At 36.8% G+C, this 22,437-nt stretch overlaps 1 protein-coding gene across 5 annotated transcripts; it reads right to left on the bottom strand.

Annotated features, from left to right (window-relative positions):
* ide (insulin-degrading enzyme) lies at nucleotides 1-21,562 on the bottom strand. Of its 5 annotated transcripts, none has more exons than XM_079855630.1 (26): nucleotides 21,477-21,559; nucleotides 21,196-21,336; nucleotides 20,044-20,228; nucleotides 18,378-18,585; nucleotides 15,191-15,360; nucleotides 14,227-14,349; nucleotides 13,728-13,840; nucleotides 12,738-12,900; nucleotides 12,499-12,591; nucleotides 12,326-12,417; nucleotides 11,454-11,534; nucleotides 10,859-10,962; nucleotides 8,895-8,997; nucleotides 8,536-8,658; nucleotides 8,328-8,410; nucleotides 7,689-7,833; nucleotides 5,945-6,055; nucleotides 4,768-4,888; nucleotides 4,594-4,685; nucleotides 4,131-4,242; nucleotides 3,015-3,182; nucleotides 2,605-2,877; nucleotides 2,444-2,505; nucleotides 1,675-1,747; nucleotides 1,514-1,581; nucleotides 1-655 (listed from the first exon to the last, which is right to left on the bottom strand). In XM_079855630.1, the coding sequence occupies exons 2-26, from the start codon at nucleotides 21,228-21,230 to the stop codon at nucleotides 560-562; spliced, it is 2,997 nt and encodes a 998-aa protein (XP_079711756.1). In that variant the 5' UTR covers nucleotides 21,231-21,336; nucleotides 21,477-21,559; the 3' UTR covers nucleotides 1-559. The 5 variants fall into 5 exon arrangements, with proteins under 5 accessions (XP_079711756.1, XP_079711758.1, XP_079711759.1 ...); XM_079855632.1 differs by lacking the exon at nucleotides 7,689-7,833 and adding an exon at nucleotides 7,180-7,324 and having other exon boundaries at nucleotides 21,477-21,549; XM_079855633.1 differs by lacking the exon at nucleotides 21,196-21,336 and having other exon boundaries at nucleotides 21,477-21,562.
* Between the last annotated feature and the right edge of the window lie 875 nt (nucleotides 21,563-22,437).

Genomic DNA, 22,437 nt, shown 5'->3' with positions numbered 1-22,437 from the left:
TGACATTAAAAATTGTTTATTATATTTCTCCAAACGCAAATAAAATCAAGTTAACCACCTTGCATTTACAACACTATCCTTAAAGATAAAACTCTGCCAACATGCACAGAAACTAAAAACAACTCAAAGCAAATTGTTTAAATTAAACATTTTAAAAAATGTGCCAGAAAACCTGATCACTGATTAAAATCATCTTAAGGCCAGTATTTCTTTTCTGGAGAGACACATCTTGATATATTTCACAACAGCCTCTCCAAATGCTCTCATGGTTTTGCTAAACAGTGGTGCAAATGAAATGAACAGCATTTTGAAATGAAACCGAATGATGAAAAAGTGTCGTCGTGGCCAGCGAGTGATTCCTATATTATATAGGGATACAAATTTCTTGACAGAAGCAATATGAATCAAACATTGTATTTTTTCTAACTAAAAATGTTGCAAGCACCACTGTTGTGGCCCTGCCTGCTCACACGCACACAAACACACACTCACACAAACAAACGGACAACGATGTTACTGGCTCCATAATTGGGCATCTCTGACAATCCCATGGTGCTGGTCACAGTTTGGCAGCCATGAAGTTGATGTGAGGTTTGGTGAGAGGGAACAGCGGCAGACTCCTTTTGAATTCGGTCATATCCTGAACTAATGACGGCTGAAAACACACACAGAGCAAGACAATGAGTGAACTATATTTTGACATTTATAAAGAAAATGTGAGTGGTGCTTGGCCACACAACACTTCCCGTCATAATGCTAGGGGATGTTGCTTGTTGTTTATGAAAAAAATAAAATAAAATAAAATTATATATATATAATATATATATACACTTTTATCATGGGATCCTATATATATATATATATATATATATATATAGAGGATCCCATGATAAAAGTTAACACATTTATATATATATATATTTCTGCTCACCAAGGCTGCATTTATTTGATCTAATGGCAATATTGTTAAATATTATTACAATATAAAATAATTATTGTCTATTTTAATGCAATTTAAATGTAGTTTTATTCCTGTGATGACAAAGCTGAATTTTCAGCATCATTACTCCAGTCTTCAGTGTCACATGATCCTTCAGAAATCATTCTAATATGCTGAATTGCTCCTAAAAAAACTTTTCTTCTTATTATTATTATTATCATCATCAATGTTGAAAACAGGTGAGCTGCTTAATATATTTGTAGAAACTGTGATGTATTTTGTTTCCGGATTCTTTAATGAGCAGAAAGTTCAAACAAACAGCATTTATTTGAAATAGAATTTCAAATATTATAAAATATAAGTTTCTTCGTATTATAAAATGTCTTTACTGATCAATTAAATGCATTCTTGCTGAATAAAAGTATTAATTTCTTTAAAAATATATATCTTACTGACCAAAAACATTTGAACAGTAGTTTACAACATACTTATACAACAATATTTATAAAAAAAGAAAAATAGCATAAACCCACATTGGACCACCACTACTGTACATATACATCTATGCAGTACCTGAGGAAGTGAGGGGGCAGGAGCCAGATTGACATCATTTTGAGCAGGAAACTCTCCAACCACTGGACCTGAAGGAAACACATGGCAGAAATAAATGAATCTGTCCAGCTGCATCAGTCAGTCCAATCAAAATGTCTCAGCCTCATTGTGTCAGTACTCACAGGAGTCCATCTCTCTAGACAGCACATGCACAGACACCTTGTGTCTTCTGGGGGCATCGATGGCCAACAAGTCCTGGAGAGAATAAACATGACGATCAAACCACATGGCAAGATGAGGAGTTGGGCTTTTTAAATTAGCATTTGCAAAGCGAGCTGTTTATTGAAATTCATTGTTTATTCATACACAATTAACAAAATAATTCAAGTATAGATTAGATTTATAGATAATATCTGCCATAGATGTGCTTTTTTTTTTTTATATATATATATATATATATATATATATATATATATATATATATATATATATATATATATATATATATATATATATATATATATATATATATATATATATATATATATATATGCTAACAAATATTTATATAAAAAAAGCCTCCAGCTTGACAGCATGTCATCTTGGTCCTTTTTTTGCATTTATTTGCATACTGATTTGTGATTGGTCTATTTATCAGGCATCAACAAAAGGTTGCCTGCATTGTGTCCAGATTCTTAACAGACAAAAAAAACAAAAACAAGATGTGTGCTGAATGTCAAGGCAATTGCAAAATGCAAATTTTTATTTACACAGAACAAAGTCTGAATTCTAAGCTTACCTTAAGCTTTAACATTATTATTTTGCTACCTTTCAAGCACTGGAATTTTATTCAGGAAATACAAATTTAATTGATGACGATAAAAAAAAACAAAAAACAAAAAATAAAAAACACATTTGTTTCAGTGATAATGTGTTCAGATCATCACTAACCCTGTAAAACTGCATAATGTGTTCCTTAGTCAGTGTCTTCAGGTAAGCCACTTCAATATTATCTAAATCAGGCAAGAAAATCAAGGAAAAACACATTAAAACTTCACAGATACTTCACGCAGAGTACAAGTTCATTTCAACAGCTAAATAACAACTCTCACCCCTGTCAAAGTTATACTGTTGGGAGATGATCTCTCCCCAGTACTTGGCACACTCGGCCGCCAGCTTCTTGGGTTTGTCGAGACGGCGAATGGTCAGTGCCTGGATGTGTTTCTGAAACGCTTCCTCTCCCATCTCCTCCACACTCTTCTCCATGGTCTTGAGGAAGGCCTCCACACGAGACTCAAGGTAGTGAGGAGCTTTTTCAGACTGGATGATGAAACGCAGACCCTGCACCCCATTGGCCCTGCGAGGGCCGCTGAACACAATGTAACCTGGACACAGGCAGAAATAAATTATGTTCTTAAGATCGGTTTGATCAATAGGACGAGCTTGGAGTTTTATCCTATAACCACATCATTAGATGCACACACACACAACTGAGGACATTTCCCATGAGTGTTTGTGTTACCCAGCTGTTCTTTGGTGCGTAGCGTGTTGAAGCATGGCTCAGAGATGATTTGACAGAAGAGCTCCAGCAGCATGTTCTCATGGGTGTTCTGCATGTCCGTCTGATAGTAAATCTCGATTCCACAGTTATTATGGACATCGTTCCTCTGCTGGTAAACATACCAACCACCTGATAACCACAGAGAACTGGACTTAAACACAAGAACCATGACAAACACACACACAACAAACACATCATAGACCGCAAATTACACACCACAGATTCAGGTTGCAACACCAGAGTTGTATTTTCTTTGTAAGTTTCTTCCTATGAAGACGCATTTAATTTAAAAAATTTAAATAAAGTAAGACTTTTAAAACACAATATTTTTCTAAACTCTACAATTGTATTCAATAAATATAACTGTCAGATAATAATGAATGGTTAAGAAAGAGGTTAAGTTTAGATTTTGTTTTAGATTGTGTGAAGTCCAAAGGACCTTTCACTATTAATTACTTGTCTACATGAATCTGTATAATGATATAAACTGTTTAAAAGTTCAGAGTCAGTAAGTTCATTTTTTTAAAGAAATAAATATAAACAAATAAATATTTATTAAAAATATAAATATTTATTAAATTCAGCAAAGATGCATCAAATTGATTAAAACAGACAAGTTATAATTCTCATTTCAAATAAATGCTTTCTATTCAAAGAAAAATAAATTCATCATGGTTTCCACAAAAACATTAAACAGCACAACTGTTTTCAACTTTGATAAGAAATATTCCTTGAGCAGCAAATCTGCATATTATAATAATTCCTGAAGGATCATGTGACACTGAGGACTGGAGTAATGATGCTGAAAATTCAGCTTTGCATTAAATTACATTTAAAAATACATTAAAACAGTTATTTTAAACTGTAATATTTCACAATATTACTGCTATACTGTATTTATCAAATAAATTGTAGCCTTGGTGAGCAGATGGAACTTCTTTAAAAAACATTTTAAAGAGACCAAATTTCTGAACAGTAGTGTATATGTGGATACAAAGCTCAGAGTAGGAGAAAAGCTGTGTGTGTGTGTGTCTGTGACCAGCTGAGACATTTAAGTTTGTGGTGCTAGGTACTTACCGTCAGGTACCTGCACTTCCCTGTAGCGTATCAGCTGACTCGGTAGCAGGGGTTTAGTGTGAGCATGCTCAATGAGAGTGTCCTCCAACATTTGCATCATGCCCAGAGCAGACTGGAGACAACAGGCAGAAACTGCTTATCACTAACTATAACATGGTGTTTCATGATCATGACGGGTTAATGTGTGAGCTACTTCGATGAATCTTCAGTCAGCTCATATACATAGATATATACAGATTTCAGTCACATGTATATTTTATAACAAAAAGACGTGTAACCACTCAAACCTCCAAGGTTTTGACAATCGCAGCTTTGTAGTAAATACTAGACACGAGAATACCAAATCATGGGTGATGAATGGTACGTTTAATTTATTATTACAGGAATAATTTCAATCTGTCCGGACACAAACCTCTCTTTCCCCCCTGCCTTTTCTCTAAGAGAAATGATTTTTAAAACAAACCTGTTTGGTAATGTTGCCATGCAGCAGGGCTTCAATGTGTAACCGTGACAACAGCTGCGGTATGAATGCCTTCAGGCGAGGTAACGTCACATCTGAGAAACACATTCACAGCATGAACATACATGGAGGAGACCACAGCACTCGTATTGACAGAGCAATGAAAGAGTGTCGCACCATCCAGAGAGTCTCTGAGTTCGTCTTTGGTCCAGGCCACCTCAGTCATGAGGAGCCGCAGGTAATACATGGCGTGCTGGTGAGGCTGCTCAGCGCGGAAATTATTCAGAGACCTCATGTACTGAAAAAAGAAAAAAGAAAAAAGAAAAAAACTTGTCACAGTTACAGACTAAGCACATTTTTTCTTGGTGTTTGGATCTGTATATGATTACCAGGCCCAGGTGGAATCCACAGATATTTCTGTATCATTTCTTTTGGGGAAATTCTTGGTAAAAACATGGTGAAATGGTGTTAAGAGACTAAATGTTAGTCGGTGAGACGAGGCTAAGTCAACCAAATTTTAATTAGTCGGATAGTCACAGAAAAAAAAAAAACTCCACAGGAATTGGCGAAGTCATGCAGTGACAGATTGTTAACACGGCTGGTCCATGTGGTGATTATGTCAGGCAGGAAATCAAAATGTTTGTTCATCGACCTCAAACATGGCTTATTTGAAACATGCAAGTAGTAGCCTAATGTTCTCTAACATTAATGTTAACCTGGATAAATGTGCGCCGTTGTTAGGCGCATATCCAAGTGTTTGTGGGAAGTGTGGAAGCTAAATCAGTAGTGCATGACATGCTTAACTTAACATGCATTTCTCTCTATAGGCGCATCCAGTATACTGTGGAGATGAGTTAGCGTCGTCAACTTCATCTTTGCAGCTGACACGGATGCAAAAAACACTAGTTTATTAATAAATTATCATCATGTTCAAACCGTCTCCTTTTTGCTTTTGCCGGGGGCTTTATGTGCACTTGAGCACTTAATCAATTTTTAAAATCTGAATTAAGTATTGTAAGTAATGTTAATGTATTGCAAGTCAAGGTTACATATTTTCTTTCTCAGCCCTGAAACTCAAATATTTACTGGAGGGGTGGCATCAGAAAATGGTTTAAGTAATTAAAGTAACATAAACGTGTGACTAGTCGACAAATGGCTTAAATGAAAGACTACTAGTCGACTAGAAAAGTGTTTAGTCAGGTTCAGCCCTAGTTAAGAGGAGCTGAAAGCACAATGAAATTAGACTAAATAAATTACAAGTAAACTACTGCGGAAATTCCTTTGAGCGTAGTTTGTATTATCTCTTCTTTATTCTTAGTATTTTAAGGAGTGTGTGTTTGTGTATGTGTCTCACCGCTTCCTTAATGATATCAAATCGCTTCTCATCAATCTCAAATGTGGCCATTTTCTCCATGATCTTCTTCAGCAGGATGTGTTGTTTGTCACTATAACCCTTCACTGACAGCTGACACACAAAGACAACAGCCATGAATATGCATTAGAATGAGTGATAAAAACAGCTCAAGAACAGACTTTCATCATCTTTACAATTGTGAAATGACATTAAAATGGAAGACACTGAGAGCACAGGACAGATGCAGACTAAAAACAACAAAGTTTCAATTTAAGTGTTACATCTTCAGACAACCAATGCAGTGCATTCACTGTGATGAATGTGTATGCAAACAATAAGGAGTAAGTGAATCACACAGCAAGTGAGGTTAGGAACAGCCCAGCTTTGCCACATCATCCAAACCTTAGTCACCCTGTTTACCGCTGTTATTAACATCCATCTCGGTTGATCCTATCCAGTGATGGGGAAGCTACAGGTCAAGTAGTTGAAAGTCAAGTTACCCATTAAGGCAAGACACTACAGGCAAAATTGTTTTATGCACTAGTCAATTTTGTGATTTTGGGCTATTTTCCTACCACAAAATGTATTTCAGAACAGTGAAAAGAAAACATCTAAAATACACAATTAACTTTATTTTATTACACTTTTTCTATTTGCATCTGTAAGTTTCAAACACAATTAATTTATTGGTTTAATTTTAATGCGGTAAGCGGTTAATGCAGAGTATATTTAAAAATACTAGGCATGTTAGTGTACTAGGCATGTTATGTTTAAATGTATGCAAGCACAAGAGCTTCAAAAGAGGGAAAGATATTTTGCAAATAACTCAGACTTTAGTCTGTTCCTTGCACAAATCTATCAAACGTATACAAGAGAATTTAAATAATGCCACCAGTCATATGGACTACTTACAAGGTGCTTTTTGGATGTCATTTTATTTTTGCAGCTTGACACTTACACATGTAAACTGTCTCTGTTTATTGTATATTTTTGTTTTGTTCTTTTGGGCATATACCATTACAAACACCTAAACCCAGCACAAAATACAATAACCCTTAAAAGTACCCAAAGCAGACTGACCAGAGACAGATATGTTGAAGGTGTAACATTCCATCACTCTGCAGAAAGCAGAAGAATAGACAAGCGACTGGCACACTCAAAAGCCACAAGCTCCGCCCTTCACCCAATAGACCGCCCCTCTCTCCAAAGGGGGAGGGGCTTATCACCATACTTACAAGGATGGCATTCATTCCCGAGGCTATGCCATAGACCAACCCTGCCAGGCGGGCTGCATATGTATACTCTCTCAAATCATCCTTCAACAACCTGAGAAACAGGTAAGTCATGTTGCAGTGCAGCGGGTCTGCATATAGGTAGCGACTACCATGATGGAAGAAAGAAAAAAGGGAGGGGGAAAATAGAACAAATGGAGTGATATTTGTATGGAAGGGTCATGACAAAACAAAAAGAAACGGATTGAGAGGGACCACAGACAGAGTATGAATATGCAGCCTCAGCTCCGGCACTAGTCTAAAGCTAGTCTACTGCTACTAATACATACGCAGAAAAAACAACAAGGAAAGAATGAGAAGAGTTTGCTGTTGTGTAAAAGCCACAAACAAAGCTACATTTGGGGTTACTATTACAAAGACAGAAACCACTGGTAGTCACTTGTTTGTACGTGAAGTTGGACTGTCTTCCTCACAGGAAGAGCATGTGGCGAGGGGGATATTAGCATACTTACATACATCCCATAGACGGTATTTTGAAGGTCATAGCTCAGGCCGGCTAGCTCGGCTGCATATGCATACTCGTTCAGGGAGTCCTTGAGCAGCTCAAGGTACAAATACGCCATGTTACAATGCAACGGGTCCACGTACGCAAACGGGCTGTGGAAAGAACGTGAGTGATAAACCCTGTCTTTAAAAAGTTCTCTGAAGTATTAATTGTTTCTTAATGGTATAGAGTAGTTAAAGCAGAATTTAACAGGAATAAAAATAAATTAGCATTTCAATGACTTTTAAAATGAGTATAAAAAGTATAAAGCAAAATAGGCTGACACCACTGCAAGGAAAAAAAAAAAAAACATCAGTAAAACCATTTTTTCATACATTCAAGTAATTTGGGTGGATGAATCTCACGACACTTGTCAAAAACATGTCTGGATCATATTTCACGTTAAAATCAAATTATATTTATTTGATTATACAACTATATTTTGCATATAAAAAACAATTAAACCTACTTTTGAAAGATTTCATCCTCTTGCCACAAATGACAATTTAGCACCCTCCCACTAATTATTGTTACAGTTATGCAAATTATGAAAAAAATAAAGGAAATAAACATCATTGCAAAGTTTTTTCTGATTTGTTAAACCTACCTGAAAAACTCAAAGTTTAAACAAGCCTTGGGCAGGAAAAACTTGTCATCCTGTTTGAACCAAACTTTGCTCATTGCAGTGTCCTAAAAAAAAAAGGAACAAAGAAAAGCCAGATGACCCGATGCTTGCAAGTTTGAGAGACTATCAGATATTCGATTAAAGTTGCTCAAAGTGTAACCTGTACAATACGAGCTTCAGCAAAACATACCTTTATCAAGGTGGGGGCAGATGGGGAATCCTTCTCTAGAGGGTAAATCTCAAAGTTTGTTGGGATGAATTCATTCTTCATTGGCAGTTTGAACTTTCCATTGAGGTCTGCCTTTAGCCATTTCTGAAACAAACAAAAAAAGGAAAATGATTTTTATTCTTCAAATTATTGTAATAAAATGAATCCGCTTATTGATGGTCATAGTAAAGTAGAGGTTAAGAGACTTATTAGCACAAGGCCAGTCTTCCTTTGATCATAATGCTCATAGTACATGGATCATCCATTCAACTTTTTGAGTTTCCCCATCCAGACCATTACCCACTAGTCTAAGTTCTGAATGAAAATCAAATGCGTCTCACCTTAATAACCTCATCAGTAATGGCTTCCTGTTTATACTGCGTGCCGTACCACTCCTCAGTCCGGTCCGTCTGTCCTTCAAATGATTTGGAGACAACAGCGACCCTAAAAAAAAAAAAAGAAGCCAGAAGAATTGAAGATCACTGCACTAGACAGGGCATGACACCATCCATTTCTCATGACTCCCTAGGGGAAAATGGGCAGTGCAATTTTGATTTTATCAGATCTCTGGCTCTGTAAATAGATTGGGAATTATGGTCATTACATCAATCAAAGGTTCGAGTTTCCCGGAGCTTCTCAATCTGCTGTGCAGGGCTCTAGATCAATGCACCATTTCTGGACAATTTAGACCGCCATGATCGATAGAGAACTTTTGGAACAATGACATGCTATTCTGGACGCTCCTGCATCAATCAATTGCATAAGAGAGCCCAGAATAGGTTTTGTCTAAAAACCGCGAACACTCCTTTCCAAAATTAGTCCAAATTACACAAGGTTACCAGCAGGATACTGCAGTCTCAGACCATTCACTCACTGTCTGATGCTTAGTGCACACAAAAACAGCAAGTGCTTTCTCAATCTGGCAAGCTTTAATTTGATTGGTGCTACACCTTTTCCAGCACTCAGGGTGCACAGATTTGATCAGCCTTGCAGGAAATAAAAATGGCATTTACAAAAGTACTGGGTTGCTACAATGCGCACTTCTGAGAAAGAACTAGATACTGGATTTGGCAAAGTGTGACATTCATGAGCACTTAAACGTTCACTTAAAAGTAATCAGCATACACAAATGTTCATTTTGATTAAAATTTATGGTAACACTTTAGTTTAGGGTCCAATTCTCACTATTAACTAGTTACTTATTAGCATGCAAATTACTAGGATATTGGCTTACTAACTACTGGCTTACAACTACCTTTCTAACTATTAATAAGCCGTAATTTGCAATTTATTGAGGCAGAAAGTCATAGTTAATAGTTAGTTAATAGTGAGAATTGGACCCTAAAGTGTGACCAAATTTATTTATGTCTAAAGGTAATTTCAAAGTTAAAAGGTAATTTCGATTTCCGATAAACCCACAGCTAAATTACACAATAACTGTGGTTGGTCACTTTAAATATGGTTCAGATGGTCTCTACCTGTCTAAGTTGGCAGTTCTTGGCCAGAAAAAGCTAGATCAGATTTTATGCCGATAGCCAAATGTCTGGCTGTGTGAGACTATGGCCTTCTAGTGTTGCAGTACTTTCAGAAAGGTCAGCGGTACAGTTAAATCACCAAGAAATATGACAAGCAGCAAAGCACCAGCTCTGAAGTCAAAGTCTTTGTCTTGATCTGAATAGTTTGGAAATACCAAGACAAAATGAAATATAGGAACCATACAAGTTCTTCCATCCCCAAAACAACATGAGAGCAGCAATGGTAGGGTTGAGATCTACTTCAAACAGAGAGAAAAGGCTCTTTTAAAGCTGAAAAGGAAATTGAATTTGAAAGCCTTCGTCACATTGGTGAGAATCTGAAGTGGGATTCTAACAAACACAGCAAGAAGATTCAGCTTCAAACACTTCAAAAACATAAAAAGACTAGCAATCTGAGCCCAGTTTAGCCCTGAGCAGCAACGCATTAAAGAAGCTGATGTTTGCTTTGCACATGTTCAAATATAAAGTTCCTTCAGTGGGTCTTTGAAGAGAGCAGCCAATGGCTGGACATCTGTGTTAAACTAATCTCATCCTGAGGGGACAATAAACTTCTTTTAGGTCCATCCACAGGTGCAACACCAATGACATTGTTTCAGTTTAATATTTGGGATTAGTGATTTGAACGAACCCCAAATCCTAAGAGCAATAGTAATATATCCTTGACAACCACCAAAATAAAATAATTCAGAGTGCTTTCTTTTACAGGTTATGCACATAAAAGTGTGTATACATGAAATAAAACAGAAAGAAGTCCTTGTATGTGTGCTCACCTGACATTCTCCGGCCTCAGTTTATCAAGCACCATCTCGATGAGGTCTGGCTTGAACTCCTCCAGTAAGTATTCTGCAGCTAAGATTTCCTCCAGCGGATAGTACTGACACACAGAAAGGTGATTTCAGCATCATACACAGAAACGGGGTATATGTTGTGCTCTCAATGAATATCTGATCTTTTCATAACCAATTGTTAAGTTTTTTTATATATCCCATTTATAAATATTTGATATACGCACACTGCATCCCACTATACAATGCACACAATGTTAAATATCAAATGTGACAAATGATCAAGAAGCATTAACAACAGTTATTAACATCCTTCTTGAAGAAAAGATTACATCAAATTAGTGCTTAAAAATAAAAATTCTAAATAGCTGTTGTCTTTTTCCTCAAGGCAAATGTTCAATTTGAAATAGACAGAATACTGTATACTGTATTATATTCAGTACACTAGTATTCCATACCAAACAAAATATTTAACACCGGCTATGATTTCCTGACAATACAGAGCAGCACCCTGATGACACAAGCACCTGTAACCATGGTGACAACCTTTTAAAGTATTTTTAATGAGAGAGACACCTACATGCAGTAGTCCAGCCACTTTAGACGTGTATCCACGAGGACGTTCCTTATCCTTGAATCTGAAAGCCACAGTGTTCAAATCCTGCAAAAACAAAAATGTAGAGACAAATCAGTGATGTCCCAACCACCAAGTTTCATGGTTCCATTGTCATGAGCAGCAGCATGCGAAAATTCACCTGGTGTTTTGTCATAGAGGTTTGGAAACCCATTCATTAATGCATTTTAAATTATTGGGTAAACTAGCCCTTCAGTTTTATTTTTCCCACAAAGTCCATGTTTTCCATTTTATTTTGTCTGGATTCTATTATTAATGCTTTAATTATTCTCAAATAACCAGAAAGGATGGCTAATCAATTGATTCATAAAAGTTTATATGAATAATTAAACATTTTAACAACAATAGGTCCCTATGAATTATTCCCCCAGAAATTCTGCACTGTTATTTTTTTTCTGGATTCTGTATTTTATGATGTAATGATCAAATGAATGCATAAAAGAATTTGATCTTTTACTTTTTTTTTGCAAACAGTGCTACACAAGAAAGGTTTTACAGTGTGAATTAAAACAGGCAAATAATTGTGTGATATTCCTAAGAGTATAATGTTTTAATAAACTGAATTCTTATTGTTAATACTTTAAGTACATTCCATTGCACAATAGTAATATATTTGTCATAATCTCTTCCATTTCTTTTGACAATAGTTTTCTCAAATAAAATGTACAGACATACTTTTGATTTATTGATTAAATTTTTTTTTTTTTTTAAAGTACCATTCCATGTTACACACTACATTTGGTTTTCATGATTGAATTCCACGATTCCGTCAGCTTTTTCTACATCATAGGGCCCTACTTAAACAAGAATGTTCATACCTTGCACTCCTGAAATACCCACTCTTGAGGGCCCTCCGTCCGCAGCTTCTGAATGTACTGGAACATGTGGAAGATGATATCCTCAACATGCACTAGAGGCAGAAAATACAGCATAAACGATCAAAAACATACTGACCAGCACAAATAGACACAAAAACACTCTAGGTCCTTACACAGCCCCTCTTCTGTCAAATCCACATTAATTATGAAGAACATGAATCCTCTGGCTCCTTCTTTCTGGCCTCCGACTAGCGTGTTCACCCATCCTGAAGAGAGACAGAGTGCATCCATGAACAAAACACAGCTAAGAACGAAAATATATGGATCCAAGCTAGTGTTTTACAAGTCCAATGCTATGTTCGATTCTTAAGTAACACGTAACTTAAAGCTAAATCTATCTTTCCTGACAAACCTTTAGATTTGAGCTCAGACAGAAGACTCCCTGGACCCTCATGTCCAATCAGATGGCCCAGATAATGACCAGGATTTGATTTGTAGTACTTCTGCAGGTCGGGGATGGGGAAGGTCACGTATAAGTTTCTAATGTCCTTGATAGGCACGACTTTATAAAATTGCTGTGGGGGAAGAGAGAAGGAATGAAGATGAGTCAGACACCAAGAAAACAGTAACAGTGGCAACACAACTGTTTTCAACAGTGATAATAATAATAATAATAATAATAATAATAAATGTTTCTTGAGCACCAAATTCAGCATATTAGAATGATTTCTGAAAGGATCATGTGACACTGAAGATTGGAGTAATGATGCTGAAAATTCAGCTTTGATCAAAACAGTTATTTTAAATTGCAATGATATTTTACAATATAACTGATTTACTGTATTTCCGATCAAATAACTAAGTATAAGAACCGTCTTTTAAATATTAATTATTATTAATTATCATCATTAAATATTATTAACCCGACACTTTTGAACAGTACTGTATAATATTACAGTTTATTACATGGCTTGGTTGAATTCTAATATAGAATGTGGTCTGTTATTTCTTGATAACAGACCGCTTCTAAGTATAACACACCGTTACCATGACAAACAGAGCATTGCTATGGACGCAGGATTCTAACCGTAGAGACGGAACAGACTATTTTCTTTAGCGGAAGCAATACAATCGTTTTTAAATCAAACTCCTTTTTAAATCAATATTTTGTGTCAAATTATTGATTTATTTGGTAGGTAGCCATGTAATAAGCAGGATAATGTAGAGCGAGGCGGTTGTTATAGCGAATACAACCCCTTCAGGCTGATTCAAGACCTGATCAGCCTGTCGGGGTTGTATTCGTTATAACAACCGCCTCGCTCTACATTATCCCTTACATAGCATTTCCATAGCAGGTTTAGAGTGTATTCTGTATTGTGCACAATTAGGGCTTAGATCTCACCCTCAGGTGTTCCTCCTGGAAAGGGTGTGTTGGGAATTCTGGGATAGGGACATTCTTGTTCTCTACCTCTCCAAAAAGTTTCACCACCATTGATGTCAAATCATCCAGCGTCTCTGTCAAAGTGTGTCAGACACAACGTTAAACCCAGAATGAAAGCACTTCATCTCTGCACCCTTCAGAATACGTTCTAGTCTGTGCAAAAACAAACTATGAATCATTCAACAGAATGACAAAGAACAAGGAAGATCTCATGAAAGATTCAGCATCAGACTGAGACTGAACTGAGAAATCTGCTGTGCACTGCATGGAGATCACTGATCATTGCCTTTACTGTCAGCTACATTTATGTGCAAAACTTGAGGATTCAGATTTTGTATTTTTTTTATTAAACAGTGCATGTGAACATCTGGAAGATTGAAATGAGGACAAATGTTCTTCACCCACTAGTGAGTTCAAAATGTAAGAAAATGATTTAAGGGATTTGTGGCTGGTGACTGACCTCTGCCCAGCACACACAATCCCATCAGATTGGAGGAGTAGTAGGTGGAGTGAAACTTGAGCAGCTCCTCACGGATATCGATGCCTTGCTGAGATGGCCTTGTCTCAAGGGTTAACTTATTGCCTAAACAAAAGAGACATTCACAAAAAACACTAATTAGTGGAAACGAACCTGCATGGACAAGAAAGTAATTAAAAAAGTCAATAGCCATTTAACAGTTTGCACCAAGGGACGAAGGCAACTCTAAATTCACACAAACAGCTGCAGAATGTGCAGACCTGCCAGAATCAAATTGTGATGGAGAAGAAAATTAACCAATGTTCGTTTTAGAGTGGCCATATGAATTCAAGCCAAGATCTGAGGATGACTGTTCTGATGAAGTGGCCCATGGACATCATTAGGACAATTTTGTATTTCTGAGCTACTGCTGTACCATTAAGATCAGTGGTAGATGGTACTTAATTTAGGATGAGCAGGCATTCTTATACTGGGGACATTATATTGGACCAAAAATTGCATTACATCAATAAATTGATTTCAGTAGGTTTGATGGTATGGTCTTTTAACAACACAGAAACGCTGATATACTTAACAATAAACATTTGTTAGCAAGCATTAATTTGATCAAATAAACACACGTTTTTCTCTGAATGGTGCTGGTTAATACGAGGGTAAAGTACAGAACAAACCACTTTTTTTAAGAGCAAGCAAGCCTTATATAACTCAAGGCCGCCACCATCTGGCTATTCTGGGCACAGATAAATCTTCTCAGAGTAGATTATGCTAAATCGATTTAGACATTATTCTCCAGCTTTCTATTGTCCTTCACTGAGAATGAAGTATAGACAGCTTTTACAGTACCCAATGGGGGACGGGGGAAACCATGTTTCAAATGATCTTAGGACTGAAAGGACAATATGTACATGAAAGATGCCATCAAATTAGATGTGCAGTATTTCCATACCAGTGCCAAACTTGCTAAAAGGGTGTTTGGGGTTCCCAGTGGCTTTCTCCAACTGAAACAGCCTCCATGCGTCATTCATGAGGTTCTTCTCATGTTCTGAATCCACTGCGTTCACCTCTCGGTCCTTACAGCTCTCATCAAACAGAGGACAGAGGAAGAACTGGGAAAACCTGGGATGACAAAGTCAAAAGCCATTTAATGCACTGCTTGATAAAGTTCTCTTACACAGTCAATGTCAGCTTACAGCAGCAGAACTCTCCATGTCCCTGTTAAAAATCATTTGAATAAACAGAATCTGATCTTAAAAGCATGCAAAGACATGAATGGCAACTGCCATGCAAATAAACATACTTCGTTACTGAGATTAGGGCCCTGTCCCAAATGGCACACTTTACGTGCACTTGCAGTCTTACAATACTGTAGGGCAGGGGTCAACAACAGATAATATCTGGCCCCCGCCCAGAGCTCAAGTTCTGAAAGACATTCAAATGAGTCTGTGGATCGCTTTGTTGCAATAAAGACACACCGACTTTGCATTCACAAAACTAGGTAGGATGAACGCATAGTTGTCTTTCCATTCTTCTTTGTATGCCCTATTTTCGCTGTCAACTTTCCTCTTTAGACTCTTTGATAGTGCCATTTTCTCTCACTAGCTAGCTTAAATGTTAACATCACACTGCACACGACGTAATAGCGTACCTCCAGCACGCAAACAATTAAAAACAAACGCAGTTTAGTATGTGAGGATGCCATGGAATAATTCTGAGTGTAAAAGTATTACACACTATACACCAAAGTATTACTTAAGTAGGCTACGTCAAATAATTGTTACAATAAGTTAGGCTCCATTGTGTAACAAGCTAAATAAAATGATACACATTTATTATTCACAATATGGAAAGAGGAGAAAAAAAAAAAAAAGTTTGTTAAGAGCATGACTCGAGCATGACTCAAACATGCCATTAATGGCCTTATTCAAGTCCCCTTATTTTTTTTATTTTTTTTATCCATTCCGCATCTGCCACGTGTGTTTTAGCAAGGTGGTCTGTGTTGCAAGTTGGTGAATGAAGATACTTGCCAGTTTACGTGTCACTACTGTTTTATTAATTTTTCCAGTGAAAAATCTGGACACCACCACACAAATGTGGCTTTTTGTTACAGGGCCTTTCACTGCTGAAAGTTATATGCCGATCTGCATTTTTGGCAAATATGTATCAAAGAAAAACACCTAAATTATGGCACAGGCAAAATATAGATTTCAAATCCATAAAAATAATGCAAGATAAAGTATCAGAGCCTTTAAGACTTAACATAACACCACTATATTCTGGTGAGCCTAACATATTAAAATGAACAAATGGCAAGTTTAAGGGCGCCTACAAACTAAAGTTTAAGATACGCCAAACCACTAGGTGAATCCCCTGACTTCAAGGATGGTGCATTGCAAAGAAAACATGCAAAAAGTTGGCAAAAATTACATTCCATCATGCAAACAACTATTGCTGCAAAAGGGTTCAGTGCTTTCAGTGCATGCCTGATTGAATTCAAAAGGATTTGGCTCTTTTCACACCCTCAAAATGCATCTTACACATTCCTACTTGTCAAACACTCCACCAGTGCTTTCTTAAGAATCTGGTCGTATTGCATTTGAAATGTTTGTGAAACTCTTTTAATACAATTCTGAGTCATGACCCAGTTTTTAGAGATTAATCATGAATCATTTAAAGGAGTCATATGATGGTTCTAAAAAGAACATTATTTTGTGTATTTGGTTTAATGCAACGCATTTAAGCGGTTTTAGGTAAAAACTAAAATACAAAGTTTTTGTATTTTACACATACCGTTCATTATTGTTGCTCCTCTATGCCCCGCCTTTCTCAAAAGTGTCAATTTTTCCAAAGCTAATCCTTCTGAAAAGCATAGTGTGCTCTGATTGGCCAGTGATCCAGTGCATTGTGATTGGCCCGAATACCTTACACGCGTGACGGAAATGTCACGCCCCTTTCCATATTTGGAACATCAGCTCCCAAAGCAATAATGACAGGTGATAATGTCAGTACTACAGCTATCAATTCAAGACCGAATCTGATCCGGAAAATGCAGATGACCAAGCTGATCAATCAACTTTGCCAGCACGACTGGACCAGAACATATCAGATTGGAAAGGTTTTATTTATTTCAATTACTAAAATGACCAATGCTGTCTTTTTACGCGTCGCTCAGTCTGCGCTACAGGGAGGGAGAACACTATGTAAACATAAAATCATGTCTGCATTTGTGATCGTAGAAACGACAAACAAGTGCTACTCTATACTGCTCAAAACTTGCATTTGAATAGTCGATAGCAAATTCTTAAAATATGAAACTATACTTACAGGCTGTGTCTGAGAGTCAGAAGCGCCAGACTGTACATGCAAAGATGGTTTTGCCCCACTTTTTAGAATCAGCCTTTGTGCACAGCTGGCCTTGAACTGGAAACAGTCCTCAGAAAAATGTGCAGCACACAGTCGAAAAATGTGGTTGTACTGTTCTGGAACAGTGTTGTAAATAAAGCTTAACGACTGTTTTCTAATTGTGTCCTCTTTTGGAAGGCCAAGCAAAGTACTTAGGCTTTCGCAACGAAAAACACAGCGTCTCCACGACATGGCGGCAACAATAACACAGCTAGAATAAAAGTTACGCCTTCTTTCTATACATTTGGGCGAGTTATGAAACACAGACACATACTGACGTAGATTTGTGGGGGCGTGTTTGAATGAAGCATTTTAGGGAGGCGTTGCTAAGCCTTAACTTTTACAAAGAATATCTCTGTGTTTTAGACTGAGCTTTTTAACTCTGCAGATCTTATACATGCACAAACAGCTACATAACACACTTAAGAATAAGGAAAACAAGAAATCGCATCATATGACCCCTTTAAATGTTTCAATGAGCAGGTGGTGCTCTGGGTCACATGAGCAGATGGGCTCCGAAGGGAAACTGTTCTCTCTATATCCCAGCAACCCGATTCCTCCTGGACATGTAACTCCACACCGATAGACACTGTGACACCTGAAGGTCTGAACCCTGTTCACCCTTTCACAAGTTCAAACAGCGCACACATTGCTTTTCAGTATCTAAAACAGACCAGCATTACAGATGATTTTTTTAATAAGTCACCAATTGCTCTTTTTTGGGATAAATTTACCTGTCCAATGCCCCTTGCAGGTGCTCATGGGATACATCAAAGTAGTAATTTGTGTGCTCTCCACTGGTGAAGGCGTTGGAGCTGCCGGCATGCTCGCTCAAAAACTGGCTGTACTCGTTCTCTTTGGGGTACTTCTCGGTGCCCAGAAACAGCATGTGCTCACAGAAGTGGGCTAGTCCTGAAATGTTCTCAGGATCTGACAAAGAACCTGCAGGGCAGTTAGAAGAGAAAACTAGGATATTAGGAAGTGCAAGAAAACACTGCATGCTTACACTCTGACAAAAAAACAACAATCTAAAGCGTTTGACAAACTTGTAAATCGAGTTGACTTTTGCACTGGAAGACAAGTTCAGGCAGTCAAGAACTTCACGCTTGCTTAAACCCATATATTTACACAAAGATCTGCATGAAGGTAAGCCACAATCTTAAAGGCATTGGAAAGCATAGACAACTGGCTGCATCATGATATACTGTCAGACAGCTTTCAAAGTCTTTAGCCATCGTTCAGGCATTCAGTACGAATCAGATTCAAATTCATTTAGTTGTTTCCAAGTCTGAACAGCAAAAAATAAAACAAAACAAAACAGAAAAGGCATAAAATATACATGAACACAAATGTGTAAATCTTAAGTAAAAAACACTTTTTAAAATTGTTACATTAAATTCAATAGGACAATGTACTCTTGAATAATTTTATGAATCATTTAATCCAGATTCATGTTGACTCAAATCAGACTGTTGAACAAATGAATGAAAATAGCAGAATTAATGTGAAAATCACTGCTAAAACAGTATCTGTTACACTGAAATAAATCCAACAATTTACACAAGAACTGATGTATGAATGACTTAAATTCATTCTGCTTGATTTTAATGATTGAGGGCCTCTGACAAACCTGTCATTGCACAAATGATCGGAGCCTTTAGTCTACTTTTCGGATATGAAAACTAATCGGAATAGTGTGCAGCTCGAACAAAGCCTCGGAAAAGAAAAAAAAACACATTTTGATTTTGGCCTTATTTATAAAAGGCTATTTTACAGTGTAATGAGTGAGTATTAAAGATAAGCAATGACATATTTGAATCTGACCTACATCTTTACCTACAAATTGCAACACCATTTCATGCAAAGGACGGTTGTGTGCATACTCTTGAACTATAAAGTGCTTTGATTGTTAAAAGCTGCACTTCCTGGCATCAGTTAATCCCACCCATTAGTCTGTGTTGACACACTGGGCAGCACTTCAGCTCGAATTCAAATCAAATGTTTGAAGTTATTTTTTTCCTTCTTAAATATAGCACTGAAAAGATTTACCTTGACACAAAAAAGGCTTTAATTACTTTTACAGGAGTGGCCTGTTCAGAAACAAAATTATTCAAAACTCTTGTGGGCTTTGAGTGTCTCTCCGCAACTAAAACCAGGACAAGGGCAGCCGCCAAGGTCTGGGCTATTAAAAATTGCTTTTTGAGGAAGGGAAAGCTACAGAGAGACAGATAGAGGCAACTCAATCAATTCGGTTAAATAGCTATTGATGGCCAATAATGAAGGTTTGAGGCCAAGATGTCCTCGAGGTTAGTAATAAATAGTCTGTGTTAAAATAGAAGGGAGCAAAAAGCAAGTTAAGTGATGTGTCAAGCAGATATGTGCAAAGAAATTCCCATTTACCTATGTGGACATCCAGTGCGGCTGATGATTTGTCAGTGGTGGGGTCACTGATGAGTATGGCTTTCAGCCCATTTGTAAAATCAAGTCCTCGATACTCCCGTTTGTCTTCTGGTGAACGAATGATATCACTCACCACCCTCTTGACAGCCGGATCACTCATTCTGACGGACAGAGTCGAGACACGCCTGGATATGAAAAAGACATTTATTCAGAGTTAAGAAGTCAGGCATTATCAAACAAAGTCAAACGCAAAACACACTCCATGTGACAAGTATATTTCAGCTCTACAACACAAACACCGCCATGGGCCCCCAAAAAACACTTTCAGACAGACATATATAAAATATGGATTAAAACGTCATGTTTAGTCATTTAGTTTCAGTAGAATTTTAATTCTTTAGTTTAAACGTTACCCTTTCATTTAAATGAGGCTTAGACCATTAATTTAGCTTTACGATTAGTTTAGTATATTTGGTTTACCGAGAAACTCCATTAGTTTAACAGTTAGTACTTTAACCCACGGTTTCACAGACCAGGCTTAAGCCTAGTCCTAGACTAAAATGCATGTTTGAGCTTTTTTTAACTGAAATAAACTTGCACTGACATATCTTAAAATATGTCAGTGCCTTTGTTTTGTCTCGAGATGCACACCAGCAATGTTTTTTTTTTTTCTAAGCCACATTTATAAAAGCTACTTAATTGTCCTAATCCTGTCTGAAACCTGTCTGTGAAACCAGGCCTAAGTGTCAATATAGTCCATTAGTTTATTTGAAACGCAAGTCCAGGTTTAGTTTAAGATAAAGTTGAGGGGTTTAGCTGATATTAAGTTTTGTACATTAGTGTAGTTTATTGATTTAGTTATGTGTAGGTTTAGTTTTCGTGTAAGTTTAGTCTAGTTTAAACAGTCCAGTCGGCTTTCAGGGTTTTCGTCTTTTTAAAAAAATATTGACTAACATCTGAGTTATATAAAACAACAATGACAAATTCTTAAAACTCAAACATCTTCAGAATTAAAAAAAATAAACAATATTTGTGAGATACTGTGTCACGAGCAAATGCTATCGCGCGCGAGAGCAACACACGAGCCCGACGCCAGCGAACCGGGCCGCTCGTTGAACGAACTAAAAAACAAAGCAGAAATTTGACACTTACCTAATACTTCGAATGAAACCTGTGGATAAGATCATAAAATCGGAAGATAACTCGCTGTAAGGGCCCACCGGTTAACACATTTCTGCATACTTCTGCGCTGGATATCAAAACTCTGCTTAAGACGTCAGGACGCCATGATTTCTGCAGACGTAACCAATCAATCTCAGAGCATATAAAGCAGATTTTTACGTACCTTTCATTAATATAAGATAATACAGAATACGTGAAATATATACGCACATAGAACAAGTATTTGTATCAAATATATATGTTTAAAATACCCTTTGTTTTCCTGAAGTAGTTGGAATTGCTTAGTCACGCCTTGCCTACCATTGACGTTACGAAACAGACCACACCCACATCCAGGTTTAGCGGAGAGCACGTTGAGTATTTAAAGAGACACATGATTTAAAGGGAGAGTTCACAGAAAAAAATTAAAAACTGTCATCATTTACAAGTTGTTCCATGAGTTTCTTTCTTCTGTTGAACACCAAAGAACATATTTTGAAGAATGTCAGTAACCAAACAGTTGATGGGTCTCACTCCCATTGTGTTATTAGATAGTCTTTGTTGACTTCCATAGTAGGAAAAAAAAATACTATGGAAGTCAATGTGTGCCATCAACAGTCTGGTTACCAGCATTGTTTAAAATATCTTTTGTGTTCAGCAGAAGAAAGAAACTCATACATGTTTGGAACAACTTGAGGGTTAGTAAATGATGACAATATTTCATTTTTGGGTTGAACTATTCATTTAAATGATCGTTTCCAGAATATTTAGTTGTAACTGGAAAAGGTGTGGAATTTGAGAAAGGCCACAGACATTGGACTTTGGGGAAGTTTTAGCATAGCGAAAGGCTCAGTGTTAGTTTTTTATTTTATTTATTTTTATTACTGAATGAACATTAACATTATACATGAATTTTCGTTCAAATGCTAATAGTGAATATCATTATGCATACAAAAATAAAACAGAACAAAACTAAACAAAAAAAAAAGCTCGGGGTTGCTGGGGGGCACTTTTTAAAAGTACAATTGGGTAATTATAAATTAGGAAATGGGGAAATTATTTCACTGGTCTAAATTGCATGAGGCAACTGTCCCAGAGCTGATTAGTGGTGAACTTAAACATTAACACAAATTGCTTGTTTTACAATATGAAAATATTTCATATATATAACCGCTGTTTATCAATATGGTAAATTAATGTTTTAAAGTTTCAAGAAAATTTGTGAAATGTATA

The sequence above is a fragment of the Squalius cephalus genome (genome assembly GCF_949319135.1).
Source record: "Squalius cephalus genome assembly, chromosome: 21".
Lineage (NCBI taxonomy): Eukaryota > Metazoa > Chordata > Actinopteri > Cypriniformes > Leuciscidae > Squalius > Squalius cephalus.
Note: the sequence above shows the minus strand (reverse complement) of the source record. Positions and strands in the feature narration are given on the sequence as shown.